The following is a 19,870-nucleotide window of genomic DNA, read 5'->3' on the forward strand; positions in this document are numbered from 1 at the left end:
ACTCCATAAACTAAACCTTGTTACACATTTACTCATAAACTGAATTACAGCTTATTTATCATAAGAAAGCAGGTTGCCACGCTGGACAGATCTTGCGTTCTGGTTATGATCGATCATAGTCTTTACTCTAGGGACACGAGTGACGGGTCAAAAGTTCTGATTAGGCATCATTCGGATGACCCTTTCGTGTAATCAACAATAGAGTCCTTGGAGGAAGAGCTTAATCGACACCTAAAATAGGATAGGCTGTTGGTGCCAAAATTGGCAAATTAATTTAAACACCGCTAAAATGGTTTTCAAAGATGCGAAAAAAGCAGTCACTTGGCGATGAGCCCTAATCAAGGTGTCCGATTATAAAGATCTTGGCCTCCAAGTTACCGGCAACCTAAACTAGTGCATGTGACATGTCGATTATATTTGTCAAACAATCTGTGAAAAACGAAAACTAAGTGATACAACTCCAGAGCTAAAACTGCCGGACTATAAAAGAGTTGTGAGGCTGGTGTATACGCAAGCAGCGTGTGGCCGCCATGCACACCGCCGAATTTCACCAAGGGAATTCAGAGCACGACATTTATTTTTAGCTCGTGTCGTAGTGAACAGCAGGAGGAAGTCCGAATTGTGGTTGTACATCTGAAGTTCAGAATAATAGTAGTGAATACAAAATGAGAAAGGCGCCCCAAAAGATGCATCTAGTGAAAAATGAAAAGACATTTGGACTCCCACATGGGAGCCCACATTTTGTTGAGAGACTCGTTGACAGCGGAAAGTCATCGAGTGGCGATGGACGCCACAACCGGCAGCCTGAAGGCCACCCACAACGCTGCTTTTCAGTTTGTTTTTGGCCTTCGCATCAATAAAAGTTTTCCACCACCGCGACAGAGGTCGGCGACTTGCCGGGCGAGCAGACGCTGTATTTTTGCACATGAGCGTGCAGCGCTAGTGTTGGCGGCAGCCCCAGTGGATTAAGCCGAGTTTGTGTGCGGCAGCATTCGTCAAAGCGGCCTGTTGCTGACGTTTTGGCGAACTGTTGACGCGCAGCCCTTACGATAATCTCCGCCCGAGGATTGTTCTAAGGACGGCGCAGACATTTGGGGTAGCTGGGCGTGCTGAGGACAACATCCCTGTGGCGGGGGGCGGCGGCGGGGGAGGTGCTTGGCGCCCATTGGCCGGGGCGCCGCGCGGGGGCGGACCCGGCGCGGCCACCGCCGCCGCCGCCACCGCCGCCGCCGCAGACGCGCGCGTGGTGGCGGCGCGCGAGCCTCCGAGCGACCACGACGGGCGTCAGGTGAGGTGCCTCGGTGGGCGCTCGGCCACGAGCTCCCACCGACAGCTCAATGCCGCTTCTCGCAGCGCGGATGGCCGGCGGGCGGCCTGGGCAGCGGCTGCCTGGGCTGCGGCGGGAGGCCGCATGGCCGAGCCGGACAGCAGCATGACGAGCGGCGAGGCGCGCAAGCGGCGCCGCCTCAGCGCCGTGCTCGACAAACTGGCCGAGCGCCGGGACGACGTGTTCTCGCCGCCCGCCAGCTCGTCGGACTCGTCGTGCGCGGCCGAGTGGCCCGACGGGCCGCTCGACCTGTCGCTGCCGGCGCACGTGTGCCCGTCGTGCGGCCAGGGCTTCGCGCAGCGCGACCGGCTCGCCAAGCACGTGGCCTCTCGCCACGGCCGGCCGCCGGGCGACGGGCGCGCCTACGGCTGCGACGTGTGCGGCCGCTGCTTCGCGCGCAGCGACATGCTCACGCGCCACATGCGGCTGCACACGGGCCTCAAGCCGTACACGTGCCGCGTGTGCGGCCAGGTGTTCAGCCGCAGCGACCACCTGAGCACGCACCAGCGCACGCACACCGGCGAGAAGCCCTACAAGTGCCCCCTGTGCCCGTACGCCGCCTGCCGCCGGGACATGATCACGCGCCACATGCGCACCCACGCGCGCTACGAGCCGCCGGACTCGAGCGGATCGAGCATCGACGACGACGCAGGTGAGTGGAACGCCTCGGTACACACGGGGCACACCTGTGGTGGCAGTTGGCCACACTTGATACGAGAGCAGCGTTCGTGTCGTTTGTGTCAGCTTTCGTGCTCGAGAGGCTTTATTCACTCCTTTGGTGGGCACCCATCAAGGTCGGCGTTGGTCTTGTTTCGAGGCGGTGTCGCAATGTTGGAATACGTACGGACGTGCACGGTATGCGCGTGGGTTTCTGCATATATCACGCACACTGTATTTAGTTCATCTTCCTCCAGGACAGCCAGATAATCCACACTCCTGAGTTGCCTGCGATCTCATGCAACTTTTCGACTTCTCCGTCGCCGGGGAAGGGTAGATGCGAGCTCAGTTCGCAATTTCTCATAAAATTTTACTAAAGCTCTTTCTGGTGGGTTGTAGCAGTCAAAGCAGCCTCACATGTTACACATGCTGTTGCTGGTACTACGGGACTCTTAAAATTGTAAAGTGAGATGTCAAGGACATCGTAGGTGGTATCTGCATATTAGCAGCACACTGTGCGCTTCATTTGTTGCAACATCGATGGGCGCAGTGAGAAGGCAGTGCAATGACATTTGCAAAACGCGATTAATAATTCTTACTATCGTAGGTTAGTGTCAAAGTGGCAGATTGACACAGAACCAAGCAAAAATGCAGCGCTGTTTGGCCATATATGTGGAGCATTTTGTGCACCCCCCCTCCCCCCCCCGGTCACATTCTTGCGTCACTGCTAGATAAAAACCGCAACATGAAAATGGCGCATGTCAGAGAGTGGTTCTGGCAGAGGCTTGTGGATGCAGGCATTCTTTCGTACTCTTCCACATTAAGGGCACTGTGTGGCCGACGTTTCCCACATGGAGCATCCTCGTTTTTCTTTGGACAGATCTGTTGAGAGGGACGTGCAAGCTTCTTGTGCGAGAGAGCCAAGCTGCCGGAAGGAAATCACAGCCATCCAATGCAGGGCCCCGGAGCGCACACAAGCTAGACTTATATCGGTCGCGAAAGTTTCGAGAAAAAGCGCTCCCAAAGGCCAGACCTGTAACGCAACAGAAATTAAACAATGTAACGCAACAGAAATTTCCAACATGATTAATCAACATATTGACAAATGAAGCCGCAATTAACTCTCAGCTTATTTTAGCGATTTGAATACGGATATGTATGCTATTTGTATCTTACAATGTATTAGTTTGTTGATGGTGTCCCCTACAGACCAGTGCTTCTGCCACAAGAAATAGAGTTCACGATGGTGGCAATGAGGGCTTGTTGGTAATGCATCTTCAAGGGGAGTACGGTAGCGCGATTCAAAGATGGGACAAAAGAAGACACAGAGGGATACACGCAGCGCTGTGTGTGTCCCTTTGTGTCTTCTTTTGTCCCGTGTTTGAATCGCGCTACCGTACTCCCCTACAAGAAATAGTCTTTGGCTAAGAGTGCGTCCGACCTATCTTGGTCAACTTTTTTTTTTAACAGCTACACACGGGGTGTTTCACGTAATTTGAACCAAGGATTGAAAAAGAGTGGTCAACTGCAGTTGATTGAAACCTACGCAAATGGTTTTCCGTCATGTGGTGATCCTTAGGGCACTTTTGATATGCCGCTTAATTATTTAACTTACTAAGATCAATTATGCAATTTCTTTAATGTTCACTTTAGGGCCCAGTGCGTTTCGTGGCGAGGTGATTCAGAATCAACCGATTTTTTGTGGCAACGTACATGCTGCGTGGTGACTTACTTCGGCGTGTAAAGAAAGCCCGCCAAACATAAAAGCACGTGACTGCACCTATCGTGCTTCGAGTGAAAGCGCCGACCAGAGAAGACGCGCTGCGAACCCACTCGGTGCCCCGCGGCTGGGAGCGCATGCGCCAAGTCACGTGCTTTCATGTTTCTTTCAAATCATGCAGCATGCTGTGTTGCCACAAAAATCGGTCATTTCTGATCCCCCTCGGCGAGGTAACGAAGTGCACTTGGCCCTAATATTAAACATTTTGTATAATTGATCTGAGTTAGCTAATTAAGTGTGATATAAAAAAAAAATTTCTGGAGCGCCACATGACGGCAAATCATATGTCGTTGGTTTCACCCAGCTGCGATTAACCACTTTGTTTTATTTTTCTTTGAGTCCTTGGGTCAAGTTACATGAAACGCCCTCTATGGCAAATTTGTTCGACGCATCCAGCAGTGTTTTTTTATGGCCCAAGCATTTTGTTGGTTTTCTGTGCGATACACCGTGTATCACAGGCACGCGGTGCACAGCTCAGCACTCATTCTGGAGTTTATTCGCAGCGTGCCGGAGTCGCAGTTCGGCGGCTCATCATAACAAGTGCCGTATTCCGCAGCGTTGATACGCCCTTCCACAGAGAGAAAACCACACTTCATTGTCATTTTATCCACACACTCTTAACACGGTAACGTCTATTAAAGGGGTATATTCTCACAGATTTGTGCACGTTTAATATATGAGTTAAACATCAACCTTTACAAATTTAACTTGTATTAAAGGAAAGTAGGTGTGCACCTAAACTAGAGGTTACAACACTTTAACCTCTAGTATAGGCATACAGTATTGAGCGCTTTTGCCTAAATATACAGTTTACTATAAACTGGGTGAGTGAGTAAAATGTTTACACAAAGCGGCTTGCAGGTCCCAGATGGACACCGTGCTGCGCTCAGCCGGTGTCGCCTAGCAACGGGGACGCGGCTCTTCTATCTTTCGGGCTTCTTTCTGCGGCGTGTTCCATAAAAGCCCGTTGCTCTGCGCATGCTCCGCAGTTGTCGCCTAGCAACAGAGGTGCGTCTGTTCCTTCTTTCGCGCTTCTTTCTGCGGTCGGCAGCCGACAACCGTGCGCGGAGGGCGCCGCTCGGCTTTTCGGACGCCGCCTGTAGACGCGCTTCGAAATAGTACACGTGACCACCTCGTGCTCTTTCCAGGGTAAAGGGTGACCCGCTCAGCTTAAGAAAACAGAAACATTGCGGTTTGCAGGCAACTTAGACCACGCGCACCGCAACATCTCCTGTTCGACCTCAACAATATGGAGACATAAAATGCCTCCTACGCCCCAAAAAGGCGCAACAAAGGTGAGCGCGGGAGCCACAGAAATTTCTTTACTTTTGAATAGTATATTGTAAGTGACAGACTCATATTCTTTTCGGTTACAATTGTGCAGCTGCTAAGAAATAAATGAGGCAAATTTTCGCTTTGCCAACGTCAAGTCTTTCGACCGTTGGCTGGCGCTGTTGCTGTTTCTCTCCTCCTGCACATGCGTTTGTGTTTACTCGGTGGATTGCTCCTATAAGGTATCATTTAGCACGCGAAAATAAAAAAAATAATTTCAGCTGATTGATTTTCTTTTTTAATTTTTGCATGCTGAATGATACCTTTGGAACAATAAAAAAATTAAATTATGGGGTTTTACGTGCCAAAACCACTTTCTCATTATGAGGCACGCCGTAGTGGAGGACTCCGGAAGTTTCGACCACCTGGGGTTCTTTAACGTGCACCTAAGTCTAAGTACGCGGGTGTTTTCGCATTTCACCCCCATCGAAATGCGGCCGCCGTGGCCGGGATTCGATCCCGCGACCTCGTGCTCAGCAGCGTAACACCATAGCCACGGAGCAACCACGGCGGGTGGAACAATCCACGCAGTAAATGTAAATGCATACGCAAGAGGATAAAAAACATCAACAGCTCGGGTCAAGGGTCTGAACGCTTGACATTGTTCATGGGCAAACCAAAAACTTCCTTTAATAATCGGCTAACAGCTACACAATTGTACCCAAAAAGAGTATGCGTGTGTCACTTACTATGCCATTCGTAAGTAAAGATCTGTTCTCCCGCGCTCAACTTTGTTGTGCTTTTTGAGGGGTAGAGAGCATTTTTTCACTACATATCCTTGCAGTCGAAGAGGATATGTTACGGCTTGTGGCAGTTCTAAGTTGCCAGCAAACGCTTTTTTTCTTCTTAGGCTGAGAGACACAGGAACACCCTTGGCTGTGGAGACCACACGAGGTGGACAGGTGAACAATTTCGAAGCGCGTGAAGAGACAGTGTCCAACAAGGACTGGCCGAGTGGCGTCCCCCGCGAGGGCTCACATTTCTCTGCGTAGTAGTCCACTTAAAAGAAGCGCACAAGAAAGAAGCGCGAAAGAAGGACACTGTTGCTTGGCGACAGCTGGCTGCACGAGCCTTTCTGGCCCGCGCTCGGCGGACCACGCCAAGAGCGGGGCAACTAAAGGACCGCTCGGGTAGCAAAAGCTTACTTCCATTTAAATCACTTAAATAATTGTACTTCAGGCAGCAAAGGGCTACTACTAGTATTCTTTCGGATATCTGACGAAATGAAACGCGCAACAATACAGTTCAAAACACAATATGAAGGCCTCAGGAGAAGGCACAGTTAGCTTGCATAAATAATTCGAGGATAAACTGACAGTTCCACAACTAGGACAGGGTTCTTTATAATGCAATATTTTTATTTGAAAATACAACGTGAGATACACCACAAATAGAGCAGGCCTTGCTGGCACGTGACTAGATTTGAAACTTCAAAAGAATAGTATCACTTGCATAATATCACAGGAAATCGCTTGTATCATATCACGGTGTTTTAGCCATGCATGTCGCCATTATATCCGTGTTAACTGTCCGTGTCAAAGTTTGTACTGCAGTCAGGATGCAAGAACACAAGGCAAAGGTTAAGCATATGAAATTGCAGGTATTAAAGCATGAATTGGACACTTGTGTTTAGGTCCACCTTGGACACTACAGAAAAAACAAGAAAAGCTTTACACATTCTGTGCAGCTTTAGAGCAGGATAATAAAGACGCTCCCAATGCAATTTAGCAAATGCAAAAAAAATCTACAAAATTTCGGCTATGGAGAAACCTAAAAAAGAAGAAGCATGCGTGGCCATACGGCCACGCATGCTTCCAAGCTAATATAAATGTACATTGGCATCAAGGCCAAAAACAAGCCTTTCTGCCTACGTCTCAACAAAGATAACAATAAAAAGAAAATTTGAATTTAAAGCTCTATACGTATCCATGTAAGCACTGCAGGAAGCGTTTTCTCTGTGCATGTGAGCTATAAGTATCTCTCAAAAGTATTAACATTTGCATCATAATACACTATGAGCTATACATGACATCAGTGAAATCTTTATACTGTCTTATACAGTGCAAACTTATAGTGTCTGTATAAGTTTGCACTGCGGTTAGCAAACAAGAAAACCAGGAAAATTTGAACGGCACCAGGATGTTACAAGCATAACAGGAATGGGACATATTTTATTATATCACCTTTGAAGACCACAGAAGTATTGTTGCACACCCTGGTGTACATTAACAATATGATTCCAAAGACACTCCAAATGCAATATAGCAAATGCAAAAATGAAAAATTATGTTTGATTATGGGTAACACTTAAAAAAAAAAGACTGCCGTAGAGCCATGTACAGCACTTCCAAGTCAATATTATAGTGAAAGCGGGAAGGAGACAAAAAGCAGCCTTTAGGGCCTAATTGAGCAAGAATAAAATTAAGAACAGATGCTGAAATCACACGTCTATACATGTTCATGCAAGTAGTTCAAGCAATGCTTGCATGTGTGAGCTAATACTAAAATCTTAGCAAATATACCAGACGAATATTCCAAACATGCAGACTAATGTGTAGCAATGTAAATAGTAAGATCATCACACTTCAATTGTGGCACTTGTATGAACACATACACCACCACAAATATCAAGTATCGTCTTAAATAATGTATAGCTCACTAGTTAACATTTGTAGGTATTTAAAATAAATGCTCACATTGCAAATAGAAAATCAAGGCTACTGAGTTTGATCACGCTGTTACATACATTTCTATTGCTGGCATCACAAGTATTCACTCTCAAAGTCTACTTTAGACACGCTGATCTTATTAAACAGGCATGATAAACAAACAAACCTAAGCATGATGCAACCTTTTCGTTGTGTTTTACTGCGATAATGCATCAGGATCACTGAAGGCTATGTGACACTAACAGGACACATATAGCGATGCTACGTTCGTTTGTACGAGGACAGTTTGGGCGCTCAAGGTTGCTCTCTTTTTTTTTGTTCACGGCCACGAAGCAATAACGAAAAAAACCTCCCAGGACAGCGCTGTGTGGCAGCACACATTTATTGCTACAGTAGCACCAGGAATGACGCAAATAGACATAAATGTTGAAGGTTTGTATACAATATGTCTAAATAGAAATACATATGAGTTTTAGACTATCATAAGGAAGACGATCTCAGTCCTGTTGAAAGCACAATCATGTCTGTTTGCGGCCAGTATGTCAGTTGTTAATTCTCCGATTTCCAGTGGAGCCTACATGAACAGATTAGTAATCTTAAAATCTTATATTTACTTGTTTAGGTCGCACTGCAAACAGCAATCAACATGTAATGAAAGAGGCATAAATTAACCATACACCGATAGAATATTGCTACAGAACGTATAAACACGCAAAATTTAAGTGTGTTCTATCAAGGACATTTCGGTAGCAATAAAAATTCAAGGTTAAATATTTAAAATAAATATGATTCAATTCAAACTAATCAGGCAAATTAATTTCCAAGTCAGTTCGTACTCCTGTTCTGTACAAAAACAACACCGGAAGAATTTGACAGTTTAGCAGTAAAAACGCGGTATCACGTGATTACAAACTGAATTACTGCGATTATTATTCTTTAATTAACGATAGTTCACAATTCATTTGTACACATATGGCCATATCAGCAGAAAACACCACTTCCGTACATAAGCTCTAATGCTGTGTGTGCGCACAGAAGTGCAACATATACGGGAGCTTGAAAAATAACCAACACGGTGACTCGTAGAGATTTAAAAAAAAAACGTGCTTACGAAGCGGGCAATTCAGTAAAACTCAGTAGCGCAAGCATGAGCATGAATTCGACGGTGAAATATACGACAAACACACAACAGCAAATAATTGATTGAACAAGAGGCATTGCTTACCTGGGTCACATTTATTGCTGTCTTCAGTATTTGTTACAGCAGTAACAACGTAAGCGATGCTGTCACGTTAGCGAACAACTCCATTGTCCATCGGCAATGCGGCTCCTTGCAGCGGCAAGTGGCACGCAGCGCGCGTAACATGTCGCTGTCCCACGGCGGCAGTGCTTCTTTTCAGCGGCTCGCGCACCTGCCGGAGTCTTTTGGTAATTGTACCACGCGTCACGAGCGACTCAGACACACGACATGCTTGGTAAGCGCACGCCACGAAATGGGAGAGCGCTTAAACGTGGTTAAAGCGATGAAGCAAAGTGCGACACTACCGTTGCAAAAAGACCGCATCGGCGATACTCTTCCCGGCATGCTTCTTGAGAGCTACACACCGCAGAGGAGATATGACTGCGCTCGTGTTTGGTTGAAGCTGAAGCGCGTTTATTATGGTGTCTATCTATAGAGCGCAAATTAAAACGTTCCCCCAAAGTGTCCCATAACAGTACATCAAAATTCTAATATTCTATAATTTAAAGATGTTGATGTTCGTCTGTATTTGTATATTTTCTCCCTGCTCATTTGGCCGGCCGCCATTGTGGCCTCATACCATGAGCGCCCGTTCACCCTTCTACGAGACCTTACTGGAGCGGCTGTCGCGTGCTGTCATGTGAATGTAGCGGCGTTTTTCTCGCGTGTTAGCGAGCGAGCAAAAGTTGTGCGTGTCTGTCGTTCTCTATAAGGAACCCGACATTTGCTGCAGTTTAGGAACCACCTCCTATTATGCGTTAAAAAGGAAAAAAAATAAATAAAAGAAACACAGCGGCATATTACATTCTGTTGCAATGTGCAAAACATTTTTCTCCACTAGAGAATAGTTATTGGGCCTGCTCGACGCTTTCATACTGCCCGTCGGCGAGCTTTTACAGTATTCCAGCGTGCGCCCACATGCGCCCTTTAATGTGCGTCCTGTTGTCAAAGGGTGTCGTGTTTCAGGAGAAGATATACAAACGCAACTAAAGGAAGCGTTGATGCTCAAAGAAATAAAAAAAAATAATTGGGTACAAATGTATATTCAATCACCATAATGCATCTGCGTTTAGTTTTTCTGCACTCAGGTTTTATTTATCACAGCATAACATGCCTGCAGTTGTAGCAGTAGGCTTTCCACCACACTGAACCGCAGTTATAATTTATGCCACAGCATCGTTCGCCACAATATTTTCCGATGTATGTTTAATGTTTCTGCGGCTTTTATGTTATAATGGCACGTATGCAGTATATAAAATTGATCACTGAATTGCTGCTGGTTGACTTGAGCATGCGCTCGTGCAAGATGTAAGCTTTTTTTTTATTGCGACAACAAACATTCCGACTGGCACTGATAACATCTTAATTTAGCCCAACCTGCCTCCATTCCGCGGCCGCACACCATATTTTACACGTTAGTCCTGGCTGAAAATATCATATCAGGATCGCAAGGCGACACAGTAATCTGCAAACTTCCAATGCATACAGTTGGTCCCCTAAGCCACGCATTACAACTTTCTTTATATAAGTTACAATCTAAAGGTTAAGAGACATTTGGCGTTGAAGTAACATTTAAAATAGTATACTTCGAGACATGTAACCTCTAGCCGCGACTGAAATTTTATTGCAATACTTCTCTTCCTTGTATCACATTTCCTATTTTTTCTTGTTTTGTATGCCTGTAACCACTCCCCTCTCCAATGCCAATGGCCCTGAGGGTACACGAAATAAATAAATAAATAAATCAAGTTTGTTTAATAACCTCGTAACCTTTATGTTATAAGTTACTTGACACTAGAGGTAAACTTAAACGTTACCGGTGCTAAGAGTGTATATATGGCAACGTGTGCATATACAGCGTGTGTATATATCGATGAATGGTGCATGCAATTACACTGCGTTAGCGATCCGCTCGAGTAGTTGGTGGAAACGCGTCCGTGTTGCAGCACTTGACAGTTACTAACACGCTGAATCAGAGCACTGCAGGCAATGCACACACATTTAACAGAGGTGTGACCAAGCAGGCAGACAGTGCGCGGTCACTGCTGCCGAGCATCCGTCGGAGCCTTGGATGATGCATCTACAGTTTATTGTTTTTAGAGCGCAGCTCTTTGGCGTCCGTTCCTGGGTTTCGCGTCGTCGTCGGCCTTGTCGTCGGCCTCGTAACCAGCTCCGCCCCCCTTTCATCCCCCCAGCGCTAGCAGCGACCGACTGATACCGCTGGATGCCGCTGACGCCGCTAGAGAGTCAAGATAACGTGACTGCATAGAACACCGTCGCCGCCATGCAGAAAGAGGAGGAAAGGGTCCCCCCCCCCCCTGTTCTTGTGTGGCGGATAGGGTGCTCTTCAGTTGCCGACGCGCCGGTTATTTCACGTAGGCCCCGGCACGTCGACGAATACGTGACCACCTTCCCACGGCTAGACCTGGTTCTTAGCGCTGCGGAAGCGAGGGTATCATATTGTTTGTGTCGGCATCGGCGGCGTTGTCCCTGAAACCAACTCCGCAGCTGGGGTTGACTCACTATCGGCGTCAGCGGCATCAGTCAGTCGCTGCTATCTCTTCCCTCCTCCCTTTATCGTGTTGTCCGCTTGCTGCGCGCGCTTCTGCCCCCATCGTTTGCCGCTGGGTGTACACGCCGCCCCCCCTCCCCCCTCTTCCTGCGAGTCTCCGGTTGTCAAAGCGCCGGCTCGAACTTAATTCCTTTCTTCGCTCCTCCTCCAATGCAACCCCTGTGCGGTGGCAATCAGAGAGCCAGATCGGTGGCGGCGGATCTGTATATGTGCACCGCCCGAGCCGAAATTGCCGCTGCCGTTCGCCCTGTGCGGTGGCAATCAGAGAGCCAGATCGGTGGCGGCGGATCTGTATATGTGCACCGCCCGAGCCGAAATTGCCGCTGCCGTTCGCCACTGCGAAATTATCTGCCAGTTCTTTCTGAGCCATGAGCGAGACGACCGATGGAAGTCCTCCGTCTGCTGCTACTGCTGCTGCTGCTAAACGAGCTGCCAGAGCAGAGGCCCAGCGCCGTCGCCGTCAGAATCCAGAGGTGCGTGCCGCCGAAGCAGAAGCTTACCGTCGCCGCCGTCGAGATGATCCAGGAGTACGCGTCGCCGAAGCAGAGGCTAAGCGCCGCCGCCGAGAAGACCCTGCCGTTCGCGCCGCCGAAGCGGAGGCTCATCGCCGCCGTCGAGAGCAACCAGCAGTAAGCGAGGCTGAAGCAGAAGCTCATCTCCGCCGCCGAGAAGACCCTGCAGTTCGCGCCGCCGAAGCGGAGGCTCATCGCCGCCGTCGAGAGCAACCAGCAGTAAGCGAGGCTGAAGCAGAAGCTCATCGCCGCCGCCGAGAAGACCCTGCCGTTCGCACCGCCGAAGCGGAGGCTCATCGCCGCCGTCGAGAGCAACCAGCAGTAAGCGAGGCTGAAGCAGAAGCTCATCGCCGTCGCAGAGAAGACTCTACCGTTCGCGCGGCCGAGGCCAAACGCAAACAAAGGCTCGCAAACAGTCAGGATGCAACAAATGCTTTCCGGCGACAGTTTACAGACAATCCGTTTGGAAGTTTGTGTTCAGTGTGTGATCGGCTCTGGTTCTAAAAGGACGTGAAACCGCTTCCGGATACGTGCCGTGAGAATCTCCGGTGTGCGTTTCCCAACTCGGACTTGTGTCAATTCAGACTGTGTATTTGCTGCGCTCAAATTTCGCATTAGGAAGTAACATAATCGTCGGTAATTTTTTACATGTGATAGTGAGAGCATGCAAGAGCAGCGCAATAAACGTGTACAAACATCGGAATAAGCATGTGTGACCGTATATGAGCGGATGGTCCAATGGCTGCCTAGCGGCGGCGAGGAGGACGCACTGCGTGCTCTCACCTGCCGGTGGGGGAAGAACGCCGTTTCTTTTGTCACGCCAGAGAAACAAAGCGGGTATAAACAAATGTGGCAGGGTTTCAAACCACAGCGTAGTAATCAGGTACCCTACCGCAGTGTCAATACTGCACTTGCGTAGCTGCATAACCTCTAACCTCTTGTAACATGAAAACTGTTATGCTTTCTCTCACGTGTCTTTTTCTTGAGTGTGGTTGCGTTTCGAAGGCTAGTTCCTTGTCCGCTTTACGTGCTCTGTCGTCGACGCAAACCATGTTCAGCGCCCACAGGGCCACTCTATGATGAGAAGACCGAGCACTCAGCCGCGCCGGCTTGCCATACAAGCGTACAGCAGGCTAGGGAATCTCCGTATTGCTACTACTGATGGGGTCAAATCTCGTCACAGTCAGGTCAGGACTACAATCGCTGATAATTTCTCCCCTGACGATCGGGCTAAATGTATATCACAAGCCAGCACGTGTCCCGGATGTATTTCTGGAGGGGGGGCAGCCCAAGGTAACTTTCTATGCAAATGAGGGGGGTACATTAACTAGCACAAATGTGAATAATGCTCACCCATTCGCCATAAAGACCCGTAAACCCGCAAAAGAGAATTGAAATGAGGTGTATCGCACTGGTACGCCTCTGAGATATACCTCTCTTATGCTTGGCAAACAAGGAACCACATCAAATGAACTCCTGCATGAAAGAAGCGCAGGGAGAACGCTGCCAAGAACAATTAAACAAGCGATTGTGTAAAGTAAAGATTTCTGGTAGAGCTTCCTTAATTAGCTGTGGAAGAACCGTAGAAAAATATACATTTGCGGAATAATCACAGTTCTTTCGGATCCCTCGATTACTGGTCTCCCGTACAAAAAAAATTATTGAGAAAGCATTGAAATATTGTTGCTCAATGTTGAGTTTTGTATTGGGGAATTATTGAGAGTTTGTTGGAGAATTGTTGGGTTGAGTGTTGAGCGCTCTTGAATATTAGTCACTGAAATCAAATTGAAACACCATTGGGTACCTCAATGTTGAATAATTGTTAAGTTACCATTGAAAGTCCATTGTGCTTAGACGGCCCGTTGTGTTTGTTTTGTTGAATGGTTGTTGAGTTACCATTGATTCTCGTTGAAATAACCTTGTGGTAGTTCTGTTGACTTGTTGTTGAGTTATTATTGCCACAGCATTGAAACGGATATTGTGGCACAGTTGAGATGCCATTGAGATTTCAGAAGTCGCCATTGAAATATGATTGACGTTTCGTTGGGCTAGTGTATTTTTATTCATATATTTAAATTGCTTCGCTGTTCACATTTGCATGCCCCGCTGCCTACTCATAACTTTCCCAAACACAAACAAAATCAAAGGAGAGACTGATCAATTTAAAGCACCTTTATTTACACTGAAACATTATTATAGTACATAAGGCACCACTACATCGAACCTGGAGACATAGGCCAGTACCTACAGCACTCTAGCAGTGTAAATACATCTGCAAAAAAACCTATACATGTGAATTCTATCAAAACAATCATTGTGGTCTTCACTTTCGACTTAAGTTTATGACTAGAAGGCAAAGCGACTCGAAAGGCAGGGCTTAAGCATACCCTTGCAACAACCAACTTTGAACACATGAACACTTGAAGCTGCTTGCGTGTGAATACACAAGACATCTGAATATGTTACATTAAAATGTCTCGCACACTAACACATCACAGGAAGAGTTACGGCTGACTGTGAGAAGGCAAAATAAGACTTGAAACAAATGACCTCACGCAAATATCTACAAGCTTGAGCACACGTCTTTCACTGCAATTAAAATTTAATGAAGTACCAAAGTAGACTTGCCTGAGCTATTTGTCTTCGAGATGTATATATTTTCATGTTGCCCAATTATTTTATAAAATAACATCAATCAACTTAGGTATTAATTGACGAGACATCATTTAGAAAGTTGTCGGGCATGGTGAACACCTGAATCATGTTTCTGAAGGGCCAGGTTTGCTTTCTTCAGAAATAAACTTGTAAAGCTTTTGTGTACTGAATGCAGCTTATCTCCCTGGCACAAGTGAAGAACAAACAGTACACCATTATGCTAATTTGGGGTACAGAAGAATTTGCTGGTGGTATTTCCTGAATTCAGTGAGCTCATTTTCAGTTAATTTTTCTGGACTTGCACAAAGCGAACGAGAGCACTTTTGGGGGCTTTTTCACGATACCCAGCAACTCAGTGATACCTCAGTCAGTGAAGAGACAAGGCAAGGCTAATACATTGAGCGATAAGAGAAAAAATATGATTTAACAAACAAAAATTGGTAGTAAAACACGGCTAACACTATTCCAAACAGCCAAATAAATGGTCACCTGCACTTGCACTATAGAGTACCCCAGAAATAGTCATAAAGGATTACAAAAGGTTCCAATGACTGGACAGCCAGATTGGTAACACAGTGAAAAACGCAAATAAATGCGCATACGAAACTACAATGACCCCAATTGCGCAGGTAAAATGTTATTAAAATGCTACCAGAATTTTATTGCATAAAACACATAAAGTTGCATAAAAATTGGGACAAAGCAGTAAGAAAGACGGAGGGAGATACAGCACTCGTGTTGAAAAAAAAACAAGTGATATACATGCATATTTAAGCTCACGACAATTTTCGTTCCAATATATACGAAAAGAACACATGCACTTACCTCATAAAAAGGTTGCTGCGCCTGGAGAATGCAGCACAGTACAAAGCAGCTTCATGAGAACCGAAAAGTAGAGCTTAGTATGTTTAAAAACTACGAATGCCTGCATACCTACACACAGGCATGTGACATGTCATGCCTTGAATGGATGAAATTCATAAATCTTACAAAGTTACCATCACTCTTATTGGCTTCCTCAAGGCACTCCTTGAAGTTGAACTAGAAAATGTACATCAGTGTTAAAACAAAGCGAAGATAAAACCCTATAGAGTTCTTCCTGAAATAAACAGCGCAAATAACTTCATGTATCAATTCTATGGACACTTCGCCAATTCGGTGCACATCTATATTTGACAACCACCCATACAGAGACGAGAAGGGTGAATTAAGGTAGGAACAGACATGAACGCTGACTCAACTACAAGTTTATACGTGAAGACAAAGATTTCAAACACACTGGCCAACTTCACAAAGAAACAGCCATGGATGCGCAGCAGAAACAGCCCGGCACAACAAAAAAGGACCGAAAGACGTCCTGTAGAATAAACATGTGCGTCAAAATCTAACAAAAACATGAAAACTGAAAGGTTTGTCCTGTAAGTGATATCAACGAGAAGTACTGCAGCAACTCTTTCCCACTAAAGGTCACAGAAACCTTGCTTATGAATTTTTCTTCGTGATCAATAAATAATGCTTCCATAAGTCCTCTTGTGTTCTGGTCTTTGTGATGAAACAATCGTTCTTCCTGCTCTATACCGCAACACGAAAGGAGTTGCAGAAGCAATATTTATTGATCACAAACGAAACAAATGCATAACCAAGCTATCTGTTGCCCTTAGTGGGAAAAAGTTGCAGTTCTCAAAAGAGTATTTTCTCGCTGGGTAGTATCACTCATCGGACAAATCTTTCGCTTTTTCGAAAAATTTGTCCGATAGTTCTCGTTTTTCACACACGTTTATTCTACATGGCATGGCTTTTTCATATTTCTTTCTTGTCGCACGTGGCTGTTTCTGCCACGCATGCATGGCTTTTTACCTATGTCAAGTTGACCAGTGTCTTTAATACCTCTGTCATCAAAAGTAGACTTTTAGTTGAGCTTGCGCTCGTGTGTGCTCCTACATATTTCGTCGTCCGTCGTCCACCTCTGTTCGTGCTGCTGTTTACAGTACGCACGTATCACTTGGTTACGCTGGTAAACATTCTCACAAACAAAAGCAAATGCCTTCCCTCAAAAGGTAGCCCATCCTTTACTACTAAACACCTGAGCAAATCGAAAGTAAGCCTTCACAGCGTCCATGCGGCAGCTAGTCTAACACCACAGAGCAGCACAAAAAATAGTTGAAAAATTGGAGGACGCTTAAGCTTCGCCTTCAAGAGTGGGACGCGACAGCGTTCCCGTCGACCCGCCAAGGGGTATAAGACAATGCGCTACGGCACAGCGATCACTTACGATGCGCCCCGCATCGGACTTAGCGCCCACCTATCACGCGGTGAGCGTCGAGCAACGCAGCGTTCGGCGCGTCAACGAAACATGCGCCTGAGCGAACGGAACGAACCAAAGAACTCGGTGTCTCGGAGGGGAAACGGTCTACGCCAGCCAAACGTCGTGATCGGCACGGGCGGAGAGATAGATAGTAATCTAAACCGGGAGCACGGCGAAGCGTCGTCAGGGGAGAGGGAGTCCCGCGACGCGCCTGGCAGCGGTCCCAATGCGCGCGCGGCGCGCCGCCTGTCGGGGCAGCGCCGTACATTGAGAGGAGGGGGTCTTCTGTGTTTGCCGCAAGATGGCTCTGCGTGTGCGGAAAGCGCAGAAGAAATGCAGCGGAAACGCACTTCGCAACTCGTGTAATTGTGACTTCTGTACGTTACATGTTCATAATTACCGATATACACCGCAGTATAACTTTCCACGGCTCGTTTCGAAGGCAACACCGCATTCACTAGAGGCGCGTTTGCACCGCTTGGAAGCATCGAACTCGTGGCTGAGTGGTAGCGTCTCCGTCTCACACTCCGGAGACCCTGGTTCGATTCCCACCGGGCCAATCTTGGAAGTTGCTTTTTATTTATGAAGCGCCTGCCGTGATTTATCGCTCACGGTCAACGCCGCCGACGCCGACACCCGACGCCGACGACACCGGCTTTTCTGCGACACGAGCTCCTTAACGCTATCGCGTTAAAATCCCACTTGATGGAGAGTGGCAACAGAGATGCGAGCTTGCTAGTGAATCAGCCACATATAAACGGGTGTCTCTTGCACGACGCCAAGGTGCTCTTGACGTAGAACACTTTAGCACCTGGGAATTTGCTGCATGCGTAACCTGTGACAAGAGAATGCGGACAGAAAATGAGATTACGCGGATTAAGGATCTGCCACACACTGCATATAACTACGCACGAAATAGAAGTACACACTACAATGGCAAGTAAAAATTTGCGACTTTTTACGAGTGCCGTCGAGAAAAGCAAGAAATGGGTTGCTACGGTAAATGTTAGCTAAAACACGTACAGCAATGTTTCACAGCGGCGAAAAATATTCCCGGCTCTCTCGCAGAACCAAAGACCACGCGACGGTGCGTAGCCGATACCAAGCAGATATCGAATCTTTGGGTAGAAATCCAGCAGAAGGAATGACCTAAAGATACGCCGAGAGCGATGCAAGCGTGAGCGCGCCTGTACGAGTGAGAACATCTACCGCTTCTTTGAAGCTAGCCGCTCCGGTGTGGCTCCGATCATCCCACGCGATTTGTGTGCAGAACGTCGCGTACACGCCCTTGCGCGTTTTGCGCGGTAGCGTAGCAGTGAGCTAGCTTCATGCTCACGTCATTCTTCGCCGCGCAAACGGTGCTCGAGTGCGACGCTTAGCCCGAGGCGACAACGCGCGCTCCTTTCGCTTCTGCAAGCAACACACATTCGGATCAGTCGAAGTCAAAGAAGCAGCAGAGAACGGTGGCATGTTTCGGTTATCGCCTGTTAAGATTGTACAGTACGCCTTCAACGGCAACCCGCCGCGCTAGATAAAGATGCTTACGGCGGTAGTTTTCGCTGTTATAGGTGATAAGGCGAGCCAGTCGGCGACTGTGTTCTTTGGCGACGTCGTCACCACACCTCTGTTCATTTTCGCTGTGTATCCGTGTACAGTCAACGCGCGGAAGCTGTGACTAATTGGTTGGCTGTTCTCCGCAAATCCCGAAGAGCCGAAATATATTTTGCGGTGCGCCGCATCATTAGCCGCAACCTAAATCAAGGCGCACTTAACCGCTGCGGCATAAAAGGTGATCACACTAACCGTATGGTATACGGTGAGCCACTACGGATTAAAAAAACAAGCAACAAATCTGATGTCCTACGTGCCAAACCAACGATCTGATTATGAGGCAGGTCGCTGTTGGGGACTCCGTATTATTTTACCTTCCTGGAAATCTTTACGTGCATACAATGCAAATTGCACGAGCGGTTTTGCATTCCGCTCCTTTGGAATGCGGCCGCTGCAGGGATCGCATCCATGACCTCGAGCCTTAAATTGCCACGGCGGCCGCCATAGTGACGAAATGCGTAAGCGTGAAGTGCAACACTTCTTTCCGGTACGAGTGTGGTACAAGCGTAGCAGAGCTGCACACCTGCTGCACAATTATTTGTCGCGGTTTTCCTAAGCTCGTAGTGCCTGCCTACGAAACGCGATAACAAGCGCTTAGACGGTCCACGTGAGCCCCTATGAAAGATGACGGGCCACTGTACAAAAATTATTACTGCGCAGAGAAGCCGATCCGTATGTTCCAACTGTGTTCTCTGATACAAATTAAGGAAACGTTATTAGACAGGAACAAATGAAGCAATGCAATTTTACGCACGTGGGACGCCGCTGCCTCTTCGCCTACCATTGTTTCAAACGGAGTGACGGCGGCAGCGAGTGTTAGTATCGCTCGCGTTCACTCCGGGGCATACGGTTTGCTTGAAGAAAGTGAATGGTGTGCTTAACATCGCACGCTTGTCAATGTCAAAATAGAAAAAAAAAGGCTACGAGCTCAAGAAAACGACATTACTTACTTATCTGCAGAAGTTCGGCTGCGACTGTTTCGGGGTGCCTTCTCTCCAACAGGCATCATGACCTCTGCCGCGCAACTCATCAAAACAACAAGGTTCGCACATCAGTCGAAGACTAGTAGCTGGGTGAGCCAACGTCTTCAAAAGAGAAACGTCCCACTTATCGTCGTTAAAGCATTTCACTAAAATGCGCATCACGATGTCCGAAAAGAAAAAAAAAATATTTTCATCAAAAAGCACGAGGCGTGAACCACCGCACAACT

General features: G+C 47.3%; 1 protein-coding gene across 1 annotated transcript in view; it reads left to right on the top strand.

The window, feature by feature from the left end:
- Positions 1 to 1,109: 1,109 nt before the first annotated feature.
- The window catches only part of LOC139057222 (zinc finger protein 22-like), a 138,044-nt gene continuing 119,283 nt past the window's right edge, over positions 1,110 to 19,870 (top strand). The window contains exons 1-2 of the mRNA XM_070535073.1: positions 1,110 to 1,288; positions 1,354 to 1,979. Coding sequence (XP_070391174.1) covers positions 1,412 to 1,979 — 568 coding nt within the window. The 5' untranslated portion in view covers positions 1,110 to 1,288; positions 1,354 to 1,411. The remainder of the gene's footprint in view (positions 1,289 to 1,353; positions 1,980 to 19,870) is intronic.

This window comes from Dermacentor albipictus, chromosome 1 (genome assembly GCF_038994185.2).
Source record: "Dermacentor albipictus isolate Rhodes 1998 colony chromosome 1, USDA_Dalb.pri_finalv2, whole genome shotgun sequence".
In the NCBI taxonomy this organism is placed as follows: domain Eukaryota; kingdom Metazoa; phylum Arthropoda; class Arachnida; order Ixodida; family Ixodidae; genus Dermacentor; species Dermacentor albipictus.